The sequence below is a fragment of the Grammomys surdaster genome, unplaced genomic scaffold (genome assembly GCF_004785775.1).
Source record: "Grammomys surdaster isolate TR1022 unplaced genomic scaffold, NIH_TR_1.0 64, whole genome shotgun sequence".
Lineage (NCBI taxonomy): Eukaryota > Metazoa > Chordata > Mammalia > Rodentia > Muridae > Grammomys > Grammomys surdaster.
The window spans coordinates 2,003,104-2,022,272 of NW_021604566.1; the positions used below are offsets into that span (position 1 = coordinate 2,003,104).

At 48.4% G+C, this 19,169-nt stretch overlaps 1 protein-coding gene across 1 annotated transcript; it reads right to left on the minus strand.

The window, feature by feature from the left end:
- Positions 1 to 59: 59 nt before the first annotated feature.
- On the minus strand, positions 60 to 16,760 carry Gdf6 (growth differentiation factor 6). Its single transcript, XM_028770267.1, has 2 exons — positions 16,250 to 16,760; positions 60 to 1,946 (listed from the first exon to the last, which is right to left on the minus strand). Exons 1-2 carry the CDS (start codon positions 16,656 to 16,658, stop codon positions 997 to 999), a joined length of 1,359 nt encoding a protein of 452 aa, XP_028626100.1. The 5' UTR covers positions 16,659 to 16,760; the 3' UTR covers positions 60 to 996.
- Positions 16,761 to 19,169: the final 2,409 nt, after the last annotated feature.

Consider the following 19,169-nt stretch of genomic DNA (forward strand, 5'->3'; position numbering starts at 1 on the left):
TCCTCCTCCTCCTCCTCCTCCTCCTCCTCCTCCTCCTCCTCCTCCTCTTCCTCTTCCCTTCTTACTTTAATTATAGAGTTTCCACCCCTCACCATTAAAAGAAAAACAAAACAAAAAACAAAACAAAAAAAAACCCTTTGCCTTAGAAGGAGATGCTGGAATTTTGGCAAATTCTGTTTTAAAGAAATCAATGAGAAACATGACCAAGAGCTTTTGGGTGGGCTACCTCCAGGCTTGGGTAATGCACCTCAGTGTCACCCGGTCAGAGGTAGGCCTTGTGGTTTCTCATTATCCTTCACGGGGTTCCACATGGACTAATTCTTGTCATTCCATCCATACCAAATCCTTTCCCCCCACCAGCAAGAGTAAAGGCATCCGGAGACCTGAGTCCGCAGCAGTGGCAACTCCCAGTTCCCTGAGCTGGGAGAGGCCAGGACAGAGCTGATGAATGGGAATTGCGCAGAGGGGAAAGGAGGCAGCTTGAGCTTCTCTAAGGGCAAGACCCCTCCAGACTGGCATACTCCTTTGGCCAACTCCCCTAATCTTTCCTGTGCAGCCGAGGACTCCAGCTGTGACTTGGCTGGAAAAATTCAAAAGGTCTCACTTTCTTACACAGGTAGAAACAACCAATCTGAGACAGGGACACAAGTAATCGGTTATTTCTCTCACGCCCTCCTCCCACAGAACACTTGTGAACAGATACACATCTCCCCTCTTTCCACATCCTACCAAAACCAAGATGAAAAAAAAAGCATACTAATAAAATAAAGAATCCTTCGTGTCTAGTCTTTCCGGGACGGCCAGGCAAAGTGTGAAACCCTTAGCTGCTTCTGAGTTGTGGGAAGGTTCTGGGAAGACTGGGCTGCCTCCTCTCCCACTGTGCTCCTACTTTCATGCTGTCCCCCACCTGTGGCCTCTTCCAGGCCAGCTCCTGCTCCTCTCTCAGCAGTCAGGCCTCCCTCCATGGTCCCTGGCCCAGGCGGCGGGACAGCACCGCTACCTACAACCACAGGACTCCACCACCATGTCCTCGTACTGCTTGTAGACCACATTATTGCCCGCGTCGATGTACAGGATGCTGATTGGAGTCAATTTGGTGGGAACGCAGCAGCTGGGTGGGGTGGAGCCCGGGTCCATGGAGTTCATCAGCGTCTGGATGATGGCGTGGTTGGTGGGCTCCAGGTGCGACCGCAGTGGAAAGTCACACACGCCCTCGCAGTGATAGGCCTCGTACTCTAGGGGCGCGATAATCCAGTCGTCCCAGCCCAACTCCTTAAAATTCACGTGCAGAGGCTTTCTGCTGCAGCGCAGCCTTGACTTCTTGCCGTGTCGCTTGCCATGACGGCTGGCGAAGGCGGTGCGTCGCCGCCGGCGGCCGGGCGAGGGCAGCCAAGACCCGGCGTCTGGGGCGCCCGACGGCGCTGGCCATGACCCCTCGGCTCCCGCAGCCTCTGCAGAGCCTAGTTGCTCGTGCATCTCAGTGAACAGGTTCTTGCGCTGCGATCTGGTGAACACGACAAGCAGGGCGCGCTCCTGGGGCGGCCGCACCCTCCGACCGAAGCCCAGACTCCGCAGGTCCAGAGGCGGTGGCTGCTGGGGACCCCTCGCGCGCGCCCCAGTATCGCCGGCGTCCAGCTCACCCCAGGCTGCCCGCAACTCCAAGCACAGCTGCTTCCAGGGCTGAGAGTGCAGGCCCTGCCACACGTCGAAGACTTCCCAGCCCGCCTGGGTTGGCCCCTGAGGATCCAGGGTCCTGGCGTCCAGTAGCAATGGGGACAAACAGGGGAAAAGCTGCAAGTGCAGCGGTCGGGTCGGTGGCCCCCAGGGCGTTGGGGGCGCCTGGCGATAAAGCCTCAGCTCTGCGCCCACCAGCTCTTCTTTGTCTGAGAGCGTGGACACATCAAACAAATACTTCTGTCTCCGGAGAGGAGTGTGCGAGAGATCGTCTGCGAGATAAAAAATAATTACAGTCAGTTTCACTTACGGGGAGATCAGCCTGGTGCTCTTCGGCAATCCCCAAGAGGAAGTGGGAAGGAGGGGGTAGGCAGCCTGGGAGTCCAGTTCGGCCGCCCGCTCATGCCTGGACCATACATACACTGTGTGGTGAGGAACCACACCAGACTGGACCCCCTCCTCAGCTCTGCTGCTGTCTGAGACAGAAGTTTGTACTCTTATTGAGGCGGCCTCCCTGGGCTCCCTGTCAGCATGCTGTGTAACCACTAATATGCCCTTGTGGTCACAAGTCTGGGCTCCTCTAGCCCTTCTGTCCGGGAGTTTTCATCATTGACTTCTCAAACGTTCCCACTTCCAAGAGGTCATCCCAAACCACCTTGATTCAAAACAGCCTCTCTGAGCCACTATCACAGGTCCTTGACTTATTTATTATCTTTCTGGCACTAGTAACTATCTACAATTATCCAGTCTATATTTGTCACGTTGTCTGTCTTTCCCAGTCACCCGGACACCCTCCACCAACCTATAAAAGGATGAATGGCAAGCCCTTGCTTACCACAGACCCAGAACCCTGGGAGACATAGAACACACACAGGTCAATGGCTGTGAAACTTGTAGAAGCATGATTTTCAATTTGCCCTTTAAAGTATCTGTGTCAGAGTCTGTTTGTCTAATTGAATCGATATCCAAGAACAGGATCCGGGCATGAGGCTTTTGGGTGCTTATAATGAAACTCTTTCCTTCAGACTCCAAAGTGATTTATAGTTAACAGTCATTCTATAAACCCAATAGTCCAAGATCATATTGCTACCCCCACTACAGTGTCGCTGGCGTGTTTTAGGCCCAGCATGATGCAGATTGGGTGGAGAGTTGCTGTGTCATTTCTTTCTTTCTTTTCCAATCTTTTTCTTCCTTCCTTCCTTCCAACAAATAAAAGAAGATGCAGCTTTCAGAAGTGGAGACAGGCATGAGAAAACTAGCACTTTCATCTGTGAAGGTCTTTCTGTACTCGGGAAACAGACATTCCTGGAAAGAGACAGCCTTAGCCAGGGGAACCTAGACACTGGCAGGGACATGCCCCACTCCTTTCCCCACCACCCAATCGGATATTCTGTTTTTCAGTGAATCCCAAAGATTCATTTCTTGGTTACAAGTGAGAAAAATACATTTGTGAACCATACAGACTTGCAGACTTTAAAAATTCCAAGGCAATATTTTTAGGATGAATGCAATATTAGACCTCTTTTTCTGACACATTTGTGCATGCAGCCAACATCACTTCAACGTGCAAGGCAGAAAGCTAAGCAGATTTTCCTGGGCTGCCTTCCCATAAAATGTTTACAACCCAGCAAATACAAAAATCCCCAAAGCCCCCTGCTTTCCCCAGAAGCTAGTAAAGTTTGGGTCGATTTCAATAGTAAAAGTATGGCCAGGTCCATTCCGACCCTCACTGCCTGTCCAGATGTAGCCTGGGGACATATTGCCCACGGACACTGGCTCTGGAACCTCAGCCACACCCAGCCAGCACTCTGGGCTAACTGCTGGCTGGCTGCCTCTAAGGCGCATGTCTGTACCTGAGGTGGAGCTGTGGGAAGAGTTGGAGAGGCAAAAAGGGAAGACCTGCTGCAGGAAGTTGGTTTATGGAAGCCAAGACCTTCAAACCAGCCCAGGGGGAGTTCACCACACTTTCTTTTCCTTCATAGAAAGCTGTGGCTGGTGGTGGTGGTGCTTGGCCACTATCCATATCTGTGTATCTGTCACTTTAGGCTTCTCTCGATCCCTCTCTTCCCAGTTCAGGGTGGAACAGACAAACTAGCGAACACATGCTGTTCCAGCTAAAAGCCCTGAGGGTTGACACAGTTCTAACCTTGATTCCATTGCACAGTTCAACGGGGTAGGTAGATACTGGTCCCATTTCTATGGTGGGAAAACCAAGGTTTGGGGAAATTAATTGCCTAAATAAATGATGAGGTCGAGGGCACCACTTAGATGTGCCTAGATCCAACGCCTGAGCATTCAGCATCGAGTCCCATTGCGTCGGTACTGTAGGCCAAATATAGAATTCTAGAAGCAGCCAAGAGTAGGAAGGGGCTAAAGGAAGGGGATACGGACCAAACTGTAATTGTGGAGCTTGTCGGGAATAAAGTCTGGTCTCCTTTGGGAAATCATGTCCATCTCTATTTTCATGTGACTTACTTGGTTGTTGGTTAGAGAACATGGACATGTATAAAGTATAAGGAGCTATTTACCTATCTCTCCTGCAACGTAGAGATGCCATTCTTTTGTTTCCATTCTTTTGGTTTGGTTTGGTTTTTTGTTTGCTTGTTTTTTCGAGACAGGTTTCCTTGTGTAGCCCTGGCTGTCCTGGAACTCACTCTGTAGACCAGACTGGCCTTGAACTCACAGAAATCTGCCTGCCTCTGCTTTCCAATTGCTGGTGCCACCACCATCTGGCTCTTTTCTTTCCTTTTCTTTCTCTCTTTTTTAAAGGTAAGATAATAGTCTGCACATCTGAGTCAAAACTGAAACAAGCATCTGTAGAGAAAGACTCTTGTAGATTCTTCCACCTTAAGTTGTCTGGTGACCTATCTTGTAAAACTGTCCTGTACATACTATTATTCTAGAACTCTAGAAAGAATGCAAATATGGCCTCCAGTCTAAATCTGTTCCCTTTTCTTCCTGTACTTGTCTCCCTCATGATTGTACCTGAACACTTACAGCCACCCCAGTCAGCATGCCACAGCATCCCAGGTAAACATACACATGAATAGTGTGATCCTCTCAAGAAGACAGGCTACTAAAAAAGCTACCTGGGCCATCAAACTGGGCTAAAAACCAGAAATCTGTAGCCCAGGAACTTAGAGATCAGTCTAGGGCAATGGCCATTAGTAACACACACACACACACACACACACACACACCATACACACCAAATACTAAACAAACAAAAACAACCTAGAATCATAGGAACTTGCCACAGACAAAAAATTATTTCAGATTCCAGAGGCTTAGGAGGATATCTTTCTAGAAACATCCAAATGATGCTTATTCTGTTGGTTCATGTATTCAGTTTCAGAGGGCCACCAACACAGGTAGGGATTGGATTTCCCATCTTGTGGGGAGAAGAGTCACTGCAGTAGAGAAAGAACAAAGCACCCAGATGCAGAGCAAGATCCAAGATGCCACCCCTAGACCATGTCATAGTCTCTCTAGGCTCCTTCTAGTCCATAGAAACACTGATAATTTTTGATAATTTCATCTGCATGCCTTGCAGGTCTCTAGAGCCTCTAACTTCTAAGCACAGGACCCAAGAAGGTAGCTACTCTCTACAGATGCCCTCCAGACCACATTCCCCACATGTTTGAACCGGCTTTGGAGCCCTATGCAGCAAAGACATAGCCAAGAAGAGGCATACCATAGGTCTGGAATGTAGAGACTACCAAGTAGTAGTTACAGACTGCTCCAAACACTTTACCAGCTGGCCTGGCAAACTAAAGCCTGGCCCAGCTGCTGTGGGTCACCCGTGGCTAGGAAGCCAGTCCTGGCCCTTTGCACTGCCTTGTACAGACCTCATCCAAGTCTTATGTAAATATGAGTGATATCAGCAAATGACTCCCTCCCTTGCATAAATGTCCACTGTTGGCTTCTAAATCGATGGCATATTTTCATAAATCATCTCACAAGCATCCCGAAACTGCTTGCCTGCTTTAGGCTCTTTGAGTTGGAGAATGATCAGTAATTCATCAGGAAAGACTTCTCTTTGCATCAACTCAGTTTGGTTTACAGCACATCTCCCACCTCAGTCAACTGAGCTCTCTTGGGCATTGGACTCATAAGCCTTTCAAGGCATAACTGTGGGGATTTTCTGCACTTCCTTTTTCTCCGGAAGATGAGTAGTGAAGAAAGGAGGAAGGAAATGAGGAAGAGTCGTAACAGGCATGTCTGAAGAAAATCTTGAACTGGCAACAGTACAAATATGGGCAAAATAGAAATCCTGACAGTTCTGGTGTAAGGTGTCTTGGTTTTCATTTATTTAACTAAAAATGTCTCCTATCCAGTCCAGACTGGATTGGAGCTCTCCACCCTCCTACCTTCTTCTTGTTGTACTATGATGATGTCGTCCAGAGCTCTTAGTACAGAAGTTTTAAAAATCCAAATAGGAGGATGTTGATCGAAAGATGTCTCAGTCAGAATAAACATAAGTTAAGATGAGGATTTAATTAGAGAAGAAGGATCCAGAGCAATTATGGAGACAGACATTCTTCGGCAAGTGCACAAGGTTATGGTGGGCACAGTAAATGGCTGAAGGACTCTAGAGGCAAACACTAAAATGGAGAGGAAAAGATGTAGCCAGGGAGCCCACAGACAGCCTGAGCTTAGGATACAAGCCAGAATATTCCATCAGTATCCTGTAGTTATTCCTACTTAAGGGGTTGCCAGCCAGCTAGCCTGCATAGGATTTCTAAAAATCTGAAACTTACAAAGGGGGAAGGACCAGAACTGATTTCCCAAGACACCACTGGGATCTTGTACACTTGATATCCCTCTTGAGGATTCAGCTTGGATTTGTTTTTTCCCCAGAGTCCAGAACCAAGATTCTATATGGACTTCTAAAAGGATCAGCAGGCCCTTTATACACTGACTGGTGTCTCACCTCTACATTAACTGAGATTCTCTGAATAGACGCTGGTCAGACTCCAGCAACCTCCCCCATCTGCCTGGCCATGTCTCCTGTGTGTTGGAAAGCACAGAATCTGTAGCTAGCCTGCAGCTCAGAAAGCTCAGAATATGTGACCTTTCCCACTCACACACCCTAAGTAGGATCAGGCCATGGGTGCAAAGATAATCAATGGCCCATCTTTGCAAAGAACATTCCAGAACTCTGAAACTAAGCTTCCTTCCTGACCCTACCTTATTGTGGACCCAGAAGTACTTTGGGGTGTTAACTGGACACTGCCTTCGTGCCAGGCTCACAGAACTCAGAGCTTTGATGGCCAGTCTCAGATCCCTTCCCAAGCATTCAAGCTCAGCTCCACTGTCACAGTCATTTCCAGGGAAGAAACTTCAGAGCACCAAGACTTAACTTAGCATCTTGCAACCAGTAAGAGATGAATTGCATTAGCTCCAAGATCTCCATCTCTCAGGACTCCTCTACGGAGGCCTTGATTGTGCAGTGGAAAGAAAAGAAAAGGGGAAGCCTGCCACTACTTAGATTTTGGCCCTCAATCAGATCAATACTTGACTGTGATGCAGTTTCCCCAGGATGGGTTACCTTTTCCTTTACTAGATGGAAAACTTCGATGCTCAGACTTCATGAATGTATCTGGAGGAATGGTGGGGTCTCGGAACCATCACCACCCTGAGTGTCAAAAGTCTGTCAAGTTAGAATATTCCAGGTATACTCCATATGTGGTATGAAGGCCCATAGACTAGCTTGGACCATTTACCCTAGAATACAGTACCTCAGAGGCATTCCTGAGACCATCCTTGTAAACTCTGGCTCTTTGCTAAGAATTTTCATGAAGAAAACGTTTTGGAAGAATCCCACACACCAGCACCCCTGAATGCTCTCGCTTAACCTCAGAACCATGATTGATCACCCAGAGCATTGGCTGTAATATCAGACAGTAGTGTAATATTTACTATGTGTTGGGAAAAATATAAATTCTTAGCTTATGTAATTCTCACAGTCACCTATGAGCTAACGGTTACACATTGTGTGTGTGTGTGTGTGTGTGCGTGTGCATACATAAGTTAGAATTTCACATTGTACCCTATAAGTATATGTAAATACCATGTCAACTAAAAATTTAAAATACATGTTTTAAAAACCCAGCAGTGAAGAAGAACAAAAGCAGGAGAGAGTAATACCAGGATAATAAGATAAATATTCCATGCTTTCTACAGTTGAGGAATATATGAAAATGTATATGTGACATGGAAGCTAAAAGATGATTATATGGAGGGGGTAACCATTGGAAACAGGACAAGGGGAACAAGGTTCAGCAAAACACAGTGATACATGTATGAAAGTGTCACAGGGAGCCCACAAGTCCATTATTCTAGACAGTATTATATAATGTATATTATAAATAAAGATAAAATTCACCTCTGAGAAAGCTATTGTTATAAATGAAAACCCAAGAGTCTTACCAGTAAATGTTGGGCCTGACAGTTTGGCTCCTGTACCTGTGTCATCTCTCTAAACACAACCCTTGATCTCTGTGCACAGTTAAACCTCTGACATGATTCTAGTTCTTCTTCACTGCTCATGCTAGGAAGGAGGGATGATGGCTCAGGTAACTGGTCTCCAAGAGTCATCCATTTCCTAAGCAGTGTAGCTGAAAGATTGTCAACACTGTGACTTTTGGAAGACAGTATCAAAAAAAAAATCTTGTGTCTCTTTTACAAGGTAGAGATAGTGATGCCAGCTCACAGGGACACAGGAGATGTGAGCAACTCCTGACATTGTTATTTATACACATGTTAGTTACTACTGACAATGTGGAGTGAGCATGATCACCTAAACTCTGAAAAAATGGTGTTTATTCCAGTCCTTATCTGTGACTTGGTGTCTTAATCACATGAATTCCCAGCCTCATATGTCTCATCTGCAAAGCCAGAGAATGTCCTGTATATCTGGCAGGATCACTGTAAAAGTCAGAATCAAGGTATATTGCATGGTACAGGGAAACTTGCAGCCAACCTTACTATGGTTATCTATATTTTGGTAGGAAGAGATTTATCTATCTTCTTCTTGGCCTTCTTTGAACAGTCATGGTTCAGTTATTTCCACTAGATTTCTAGGAGTAGAGGGAAAGCATTCTTGGGCAACACAGATAAAGAAAACAGGAAGAACTTCTGGCTCCTACCTATCTGAGTTATAATGACAAGGCTTTTGCAACAATAGCTTTGAAATGTATTATAGTGACCTTTCTAAGTCTTTTCAATTCATGTACAACAGCACAGTACCAGATGATGAGTGCCCTCCTCAATAAATTCCAGTCAATAAAGACTAAACCATTTTTATAAGTCTCCACCAGGAAGTAAGGCAGTGTTAGCCTATGCATTAACCTGTGACTCTCTCTGGCTGAGCAAGTGCACCCCTGAGGCACCTGTAATTCCTCTCATTGGTATGCTTTGTAGGTATGATCTGTCCACAGAACCAATCATTGGTAGTAAGAAAAGGATACTCCCTTTTTGTACCTGAAAAAGACAAAACCAAAACAAAACCCTACTCCTGTGTGGAGGGAAGGAGGCATAGAAATGAACACCTGAGTCTCAGTGCTGCTGGTGGTACGATACATCTGTCAGTATTAAGATCACTTTGTTGGCTCTGTCAGGGTGTGCATCCTGCTCACACACTGAGTCTCTTGACTTTCTTGGTGCCTTCACTCACAGCTTGCTGTATGTTTCGGCTTTTTTTTTAAAACCCCCCTTCCAACCCCAAGAGTGACCTGGGAGCCATTCATGGATTGTCTGATTTTGCTTTTCTTTCTTTCTTTCTTTCTTTCTTTCTTTCTTTCTTTCTTTCTTTCTTTCTTTCTTTCTTTCTCTCTCTCTCTCTCTCTCTCTCTTTCTTCCTTCCTTTCTTTCTTTCTTTCTTTCTTTCTCTCTTTCTTTCTCTTTATTTTTTTGCTTTGCATGGTAGATCTATGTTTTCCTTCTGACATGAACTTACAACTTGTATGCTGCTTGGTTAGGATCTTGTCACCTGCCTGGATCCTGTGGAAAACTCCCAATGCTGGTACCTCAGGGTCTGCTTCATGGGAAAAAGTGAAGTTCAGACTGAAACTACATCATTGATCCTTGGTCCAGCCTCAAAATGTGATAACTCCAAATTCAGTCTTGCTAATTTCTGGGCAGCTACAAAGGAAAAGAGCAGCTCCCCTGAGTACTGAGCACAGCAAATGAAAGCCTAGTTCTGTCTTGACAGATAAAATATTTACTTTGGAACTAAGTTCCAAAATCTCTTTTTGCTGGAGAGACAGGGACTACCCAAGGTAAAGAATACTTGCCCTGGCATTTTTCTTTTCAGCTGTGTCATACCTTGGGCTCCCAACCACAGCAGCTTAAAGTTTAATTGAACCACATACAGGAGATCAAAACCCTCCTAGTTCCCACCCATGCTCTGTAAACTGTAGAGGTAGTGCCACAGGGACCCAAGTTGCAGGATTGAATCTACAAAAAGCTCAGTGGAAGTGACACCACATCTCCTGGTAAGTTAGTGATGGGGATGCATGAGTCGTAAAGCTCTCCTAGAATCTGCAATTAGATCCAGGCCTCATCAGCCCAAAAGCAGAAAGATAAGTGGATGTTCTATGCAGCTCCTCTTCCCAAGTAACCCTGTAGTAGCAGAAGGCAGAAGGTTCAAAGATGCACTGGATGGTGGCTTCCTATTTCCAAAGGCTCCTGCTTTGAAGGAGTCTCCATAATATTCTTTGATGTACTGGATGAGGTGCAATCTCTGAAGAAGGGGTTCCTTCGAGTTACTCATCTTGTTCTATCTTTCAACAATGTAGCAAAATGAGATTCTTGGTGTCAGCTGCAGATCACAGTCTGGAGTTTTGTTTTGTTTTCAGGTTTCCACCCGCACCGAGCTTCCAAGCTCCAGTCTACTGGGAAGTGGGCAGTAGCTGGACCATCTCTCTCCCTTAGAAGCTTGCTGTGCAAAACGTGAACACTGCTTCTTTTTGCCCTGTCTTGCTTTATGCCCCTCTCTTCAGTCTCATCAACCACCAACTAGTGCCTGAAGCCCCCCCTTCTCTGCTCTTGTACAGCCCTCTCTGATCTGTAAGCATTGCCCCGCCCCAGATGCCAGCCTCTAACTGCACAGCCAGAGCCTCTCTCCACCAAGCAGCTCGCTGTCCTTTTTGAGCTCCTGAAGTCCCTCCTTGACAAGCGGACCTAATTCTCCACCCTGGGCAGTCCCAGTGTGTGTACCTGAAAGCAGAAGGTGTACCTGGAACCCATTAGGACAATGGTGACCTATTTAATTTCAGTAAACAGAAGACATAATGTAACTCAAATTGAATTGTAAAATAAACATACAGGGTTTAGACTAGGGCTGTCAAAGAACTTGCAATGGGTCCTTATTCCAGCATTCTATAGCAAAAAGACTGGTCCTTGATTCCAAAAAAAGTCACAGTTGGTTCCAGGTTATGAAAAGGCAAAGGAGCTACTGAACTTTTTTTATTGATCTTAAAAGCACCTAGGAGCTATGGTTGAATGGACCACGGTTGATGCAAACAGCAGTCTGTCAGGAAGAAAAACTTCCTTTATGTGACACATTTCTACCATCACCCCCACAAAAACAAAGACCCTAGAAGATCCCTGACTATGGAAGAAGTGTGGTAGTACCCAAGAACGCCAGGTGGAGGAATCAAGTTCCTTTCCATGAAAGACCTGAGTTCCCAGAGGATCCTGGGATACCTATGCTCTCTTGTCAGACAGATGACTTTTCCATCCTGATTCATTTAGGAAAGGGAGAATTCACAAAGTGCACAGGATCTGGGATCTGTGGCTCGAATGAATTTTGTTTTTCTTAATGTGCAAAAACAAAAGGGGTGTTTGAGCACGTTTTCCTTCCCCTCCCCCACTAGCGATTACACCCTGGGCAAAAGCTCCAAATCCAGAGAAGAGGATAACTTTTGATGTCCTCAGATAAGCCTTCCTGGCTAAGACTCTTCCTGAAACCTGCAGTCTGACTACAGGAGAGATTCCCTGTCTTATTAGCATCTTACCTTTTCCCTTTTGTTGCCTCTTAAAAATCCAAAGACAGCAACTGGTGTTGAGCCTCAAGCTTATAGGTTTGGGAACTGGTTTATGGTCTTAAATGTACCTGAATCATTGTCCAACTACAAGAGTGCACAAACTTTGGAGTTTAATACTTCCTTGTCCTACCCAGGGCTTTCCCTAGAACCTCCAATTAACCCAACTAGGAAGATCCTTCAGCCTGAACCACAAAGCTAGCTCTATACCCAGTCCCCTGCCCACATCCCTCACACACACTCACTTGCACGCTTAGCAAGCCCCTTCCAAGGCTGCTCTCTCTTTCCGGGGAAATAAAGCCTAGATTGGAACCTTCTGCCCAGCTTCCTCACTTGGCCGTCTGGTATGAATTAGTGTTTTTATAAGGGACTCAAACAAATCGAATACAAGGTCACCAAATAATTAACAGTTGCGAATTCCCCCCGTCCCCATTAAAATACTTCCCTGCTTATATTTCATTTTCCGTTTGCCAACGACAACAGGGTACAGGCAAAAGTGCTAGCACTGCCCTGTTGATTACTCCAGGCAGAAACCCACTGTTCCGCATAAACACAATGTAACAGGCAAACTCCAATAGCAGGAAACTATGAAGCACTAGATCGTCCTCCTCTCTCCAAAGCCTGTCTATCTCTAGCATACTTCTGCCTCTTTGTAATCTCTGAACGAAGATAAAGAGCAGACTCTCCCTGACTGGATTCTAAGGGCACCCAGCTCCAAAGGATGCTTTCCCCTCTTCTTTGGTGTTATCTGTTCTTTGCTGTCTTCTTCCTGTAAGCAGACTTGTATCAACAACACAATAACAACTGTTCTTACTTCAAAGTCTCTGGGAAACCCAACCCACAGAAGTAACCTTAGACTCAATTTGTTTCTTTCTCTAATCTTTGATGCATATATATATATATATATATATATATATATATATATATAAAATTATTTGGCACTTACCAGATAAATTGCAAAGCAGGACCTCTCTCTCAATCTTAATCTCCCTCCCCACCCCCTCTTGACTGACTGGGAGTCCAGGGTCTTTGTAATTTCATATCTAACCTGGTTCACTCCGATCCTGTGATCTCAGCTCCCCATCAACACATACAAACACACTTTCTCATCTCTACCTATCTAAAATAATTTTTGAGGCACAGCATGAAAACGTGTTAAACGTGTTAAAAAGATCATGCATAAAGTAGTTTGTGCCTCTGCTAAATAAACACAAGAGAAAGCCGGGCACGGCATATATTCAGACCTTGCATCCAAGTTCCAGAACTACTAATTGGGTGTTTAAGTACCACATCAAGCCAGAAAGGAAATCTCACTTTTACCTTTTGTAAAAACTTCAGCATCTCAACATACTTCTTAGAAACTTCTTGTCCTTATCCCATCCGCACATACAGTGTTTATCATTCAGTCTAGACTCATACGCCAGTCTCACCTCTCACAAGTAGTGTGACCTTGAGCAACTTAATTTCTCTGCCTTTCTTAATTCACCTCTAAAGCAACGCAGTAACAGTAGCTGAGACGTAAACGAGCTCATTCATGTCATCATAGCTTTTAGCACAGTACTTGGCCCACAATAAAAGGTCAATCAATCTTGGCTACCGTTATTCACCCTTTCAGGGTGAATAACGTTCTCAAAGCCTCCTTCGCGAGTGGGACAGGGAGCAGCACTCTTGACTGTACAGAAGGCTGCCGGTGGTGTCTCTGTGGAGCCACCGCTCACTTGCTTATTCCAGCCCTCCCATTCTTAGACCAGCTTCAGGTATAACTTTAAAGTTCCCGTATGAGCAAGACCTTTAACGAATTCTCTGCGAGTGTCTTGAAGCATGTGAACAGGCTTCGAGGCTCCTCCCCTAGAGAGACCCTGGCTCCTGAGCTCCCAGCCTACCCTACCACTCTGTGGTGATTTAAACCTCCCCTAGGCAAGGCGCCAACTTAGCACGACCCGCTCAGCTCCCGGCTTGCCCTTTTTTTTTTTCTTGCCAGCCCACTCAGGGGTTGGGGGAGGGGATGCTGAAGAGTTTGGCACGTTAAGAAGCCCCGCGCGAGAGGGGCGGAAGTCCTCGCCAGAAGCTGAGGATGCGCGGTTAGTGGGTCCCTTCCATCACGGGAGACTAGACACCGTTTGATGTGTTATGACATGAACCCTCAATTAGATCGCTGAGTCGAAACACTCCAATCAGGGGCCCAATGCTAAGCAAGCCCCGGAAGGTCCAACCCGAGGTCACCGCCGGTGACACATCAAATCAAAATCAGTGAGAGGGAAAGTGAGGTTTTCCCTTTATCAAGCTGGGGCTGCAGCCAGCAATACAGCCCCTCCTCCGCACGCTCCTCCAGTTCCTCTCTGCACCCCCCTCCTCCGAGCTTCTTTACACCAGTGAGGCTTGAGACTAACATCTCAGCCTTCTAAGTATCCCAGCTGCCCTCTTAAAGTTTTCTTTCGAACTTGGCGAGCGAGGTGGAGACAGAGCCTTTAGAGCTGCGGTCCCGGTCTGATGCTCCTGCCGCGTCTCCTCTGACTAGGAATCTCTGGCAGCCCTGTCCCAACTCTTTCTGAGGTTGAATCCACTGTCTTCCTAGTTTTACGACCATGGGTAGGGAACAGTGTTCTTCCCCTTCCCCAAACCTTACCCTGTGCTCCTTCTCGAAGAACCCGTGGGTGGGTTCCCAGCATGGTGCCTTGGCTCTAGGGTGTGTGGGCGCTGCAGGGCAAACAAGGGTTGATGGGTGCTGGAGTCTAAGCAAGGTCTTAGGACCCCAGATACAGGCAACTTTTCATGCTTTCTGAAATTCCAAAGTCTCCTCTAGATACCTTGGAATAGCCCACACTGTCCCTTAGTGCTGTGCCTAGGAACTCTCAGGGAGTAGTGAACCAATAAGGGTGTCTGCCTGGCTTAAGATGGGAGAGCTTGCCATTTCCAAGGAAAAGAAAAACGTATCCAATTGCCTGACAGCCTAGGCCTCTAGGATTTCTTCCCTTAAACAGTGTCCTCTGACCTTCCGTCACCTCTCTTTTGGCGACAGTATTAGAGATGCTAGGAGGTTAACAGAGAAGTTACTGGTAGAGAAACTGCATTGCAGTGCGGTAGGAAGAAGTTGGCGCTGCACTAGAGTGCCCAGGTTCAAGACCTAGTAGCAGCAACGAAGAAGCCACGTGTCTTTGTAAAGATGACTTTATTGTTCCTAAAATCGTCCTAAAATACGGCGGCATTAATTTGCCATCGGGATCTTTCAGCAGCTCCTAACCCAGCTGACCTCGGATTGTAGCTGAAAGCTGGCTGGGCCCAGAACCTTGGCTGCGAAGAAAAGCAGCTTGGAGGGAAGGCTGGAGGCTGGAGATTGAATAGGACTTGGGGCAGGTGGGGGAGGGGGACATTAGCCTACTCTGGAAAGGTTAGAGAATGTGCAAGCAATCAAGGTAGATAGTTGTAGCTGACCAGTTCCCTCTGCCCAATCCCGGAGGCTCTTGAGTTTCTGGGTAGTTTTCACTGAACCCGAACCTGTGGGTCTAGGAACAGCTAAGTCTGGGAGTAGGGGAAGCTCCTCCTACCTTCTCTATACCTTCCCCTCTGTCTACTGTCCTTTCCTCTTTCTCTCCTTTCTTGCTTTTTCTGAATTACTTTTCCTCTCTAGAACCCTGTGAAACTTTCCCCAGTAGCTGAAGATTTCCCTAAGACACTGCTCATACTTTGGATCAGCGATAACAGCAAGAGTTGGGAACTCAGAATCCTATAGACGCGAGTGCATCCTGTCTGGCACAGGAGATGAGGGTTAGGTCCCCGAGATGCTTATAGAGAAAAGGGTGGTATGGCTGAGAAAGGTTTCTACCTTTCTCAGTATCGTTCTGTAGTTCTGTAAGTCCCAACAATCTCACGCTTTTAGCGGTCCCAGTTTCAGCTCACCCCGTGGACGGTGACTGAAAAACTATCAGGTGTGCTAGGAAGAAAAACAAAAACGGTGCCGCAAGGCACTGGGTGTCCACCTGTCTGATGTTCCCCCACACTCTGCGCAGGACTCTGGGCTAACCCACAGTGCTGCTGGATCTAGGCACTGCCTGACACCGATACTAGACTTGGCCGACTGACTACCTTGTGCCGGCTTTTCCTTGAGAGACAGGAGGCTCTCTAAAGCTCTCACGGATGCTCTAGGGCCCGCGACCCTCACAAGCTTTGGAGCCAGGGTCTCTCAGTCCTTTCCCTGACTCTTCTCTATCTCCCTTCAGTTACTCACCACTTGTCTTCCTCTACGCTTCCTCTGCTAGCTACCAGACCAGTGGCCGCGGCGATGCACGTAAGAGAAAACATGAAAGGAAAAGAGAGAAAAAAGTAACAAAGTAGGGGAGGACTGCAGACTGGCGCAAAAGCTGCAGCTGCACTCCGAATTTGGGGCTTGAGAAAAAGAAAAAAAGGCGGGGGGAGGTGTCCAGAATGCGAAGGGAATTCACAAAAGCAGCCCCTTGCCAGAGCCGGGGCAGCGCTCTGGTTGAGGAGCTCCAACCAGAGAAGAGTCAGGAGCTTTCTTTGCCACTTACCCAGTCCTCTGTCTACAAAGCTAGTGATCGTATTAGCTGACTTGGAAGACTGGAAAAAGCTGGCATTGATGCCCAGCTTCTCAGCAATGGAATAAGTCCTGTAGATTGACAGCATGTACTCGTGAGGGACCACGCGCGGGCCCCTGCCCGGCGACTCCTGCCCCTGAGATTGTCCAGGCGGCCGCCGCCGGAGCTCGTTCTGCCGCGGCCGGTGCTCTTGGGGCGTCCGGCCCTCCGCACTCTCTTGTGGAGTCCTCTGCATCTTCCCTTCTTTGCGGTTCCCCACGTCCTTGGTGGAATCCAATTCGGTGGAGGAGGACGAGGAGATGGAAGCCTGCTGGAAACCCGGCAAATCCCAGAGGAAGCTGATGAGGAAGATCGCCCAGAAAAGGACCCTAGGAGTGTCCATGGCGAGCGAGTGGCTGAGTTTCTCGGCGAGGCGGCGGCGACAGCAGCGGCTGCGCCGGGCGCGAAAGGCACGGAGCGGCTGGACAGCGGCGGGGGCCGCGTTCCTCCTGCAGACTCCGAGTGCGGGGAGCCGGGTAGCAGCTACAGAAATCCAGGCCCTGCCACGCCCCCTCCCGCCCCTCGCTGGGAGGTGGGGAGAGGAGGGGAGAGCAGCTCTGCGGGGATGGGGAGGGCGGCGGGTAGTGCGGGCAGGAGGTGTGGAGTGGGGGGTGTCGGTGCGCTGGGGTGGTGGCGAGGCGCAGTGGCCCCGAGGGACGCGTGCGAGGTCAGAGCTGGGAGCCCCCCGCGGGGTCCGAAGCGCTAGCTGGGCGAGCAGGAATCGAGCGCCGCTGTCCCAGGGCTGGGGAGCCGGTGCCCTCAGGCAGCACCAGGGGAGGGCTGGCAAGGGCGGGGACACCAATCCTTCTCCGCCTTCGCCGCGGACCGTCAGTCCCCGCCAGCTCCCCGAACTTTCCGAGGAGTCGGTGGTGAGGCTATCCAGGGACCCGGGGAGCGGCAGCGGCGGCGGCTGGCTCGAAGAGGGTGCTTCTGCCGCAGGCTGCGCCCTGGCTCCCGGTAGTGGCACCCACTCTTCGCTGCCCTACATTCCTAGCGGGTGGTTAGCACCCCCTCACCTCCCTCAAGGTTCAGCCCTGAGCCCGGGAAGCCAGGCGCAGGGGCCAGTCCTTCACAGCCCCATCCTCTCGGTAGGATGCTGCTTTCCACAAAGACCCGCGTCTATTCCCGACCTTCGAGGTCAGGCAAAGGCCACCAGTCTTCTGAGTTTGGACCCGAGCTCAGAGCTGCCGCGCTCCCCTGCAGGCCCCAGGCTCTCCCCTCACAGACCTCAATCTCTGGCGCTTGCTCCAGCTGCTTCATTTCTCGTTCGTGGGATCTCACACTTCTCTGGCCCCTTAGGGGCTTGACTCCCTCTTCTGCACCCGTACTTCCTTTTTTCTTCTTTCCTATTGTCTTCAGGACCTCTTCCACCCAAGTTCCTTCCCGTTCTGATTGGATACCTCTCCTCACCCCCGCCCCTGTGCCCCAAGTCTGCTTTACTATTTTATGCTGTGGCCTCCCAACTCTCTGGTCCCCCACCCTTTCTCACTCCCTTCCACCAGACCCCCTCCCTGCGCAGCTCTACCCCAATCTGTTTCTCTTCAGCTCAGCCTCGCCCCATCACGAGTTTCCTTTATCAGTCCCCAGATTCCCAGTGTCTTCCCTGCCTATCGCCCTGTGGAGCCTGGACGTTGCTAGATTTGGCGGTGTAGAGTTGCTTCTTTCGCACAGCGCTCTAGACAGTTGTCGTCCAGTGTCTTCACGGGGTAATCACGCTAACGCCCTCCTGTGATCATTCCACTCTCATGGATTTAAAAAAGGAGGAACAAAAGGCTCAGAGATAACTGAGTTGTCCAAGAGTTACAGAGCCACGGATAGACTCAGAGAGGAGTGGTTCTGCCATTTCGCTCCTCCTGTCCTGGTTTGATCTGAGGTGACTGTGACTCTGTGGGTTCCCCCCTCCCTGTACCCCCCCTTTGTCTTCTTTGGGACCCTGCAGGCCAGAGGAGAGGCAGTTTGGTCTCTACTTCCCTTTGCTCTAACTTCCTTAAGGTCCGAGGCATGACTCTCACCGTTGACACCTGCTGTGTCAAGGCCTGGCTCTATGGCCTTTGCAAACAGTTTTCACTTAATCTTCATAACAAGCCTGAGACAAGGGCTGCATTGTCTCTATGTTAACAGACAGAGAAACTGAGGCCCACGCTGCTGCTCTTGTATCATCCCTACTTGTAATTGCTAGGCTATTGAGGGTGACTGCTTTGCACTTGATTGCCTGGGATTCTGGTTCAACCTCAACCCATTTTATGTCCCGTAGGGCTACTTGGGTTCATGATTGCCAATCCATGGCCTGTCTTACTTTACCCTCTTCCTTCCTCCTGTGGCTTGTCTCTCCATCCTGTCCCTCTGGGAAATGAACATCTATCCCTTGTACTGTCGCTCTTTGCATTTCTAACTCCACAGCTCTGTTAAGGATGACTCACTGGTTTGGTCTTTCCCAGTACCCTGTTTTCTGCTGGCCTTCGTCTCTGCTCATTTTGCCCACAGCAGTTATCTGTTGTGGGTTATCAGTAAACAGGAAATAAGGCAGAGGTCCCATTGCCTATGGCTTACAACCCTTCCACAGACTAGATAGTGGAAAGGCAAAAGACAGGAAGCACAAAGGATGTGGGCTACAGTCTTCAGGATTACCCCCAGGGCAAGTGTTGCTGTCTTTGTTAGCAGCCTTGGATCTGAGTGAAGAAAGTTTCATTTGCCAAGGACTCTAGCACTCAGGTGAGCAAACACACCAACAAACCAACACAGATGGGTCACAGCAAGTCAGAAACATGACCAGGAGCCAAGCCATTAGACCCCTAACACACGACGTTTCTCTCTCTCTCTCTCTCTCTCTCTCTCTCTCTCTCTCTCTCTCTCT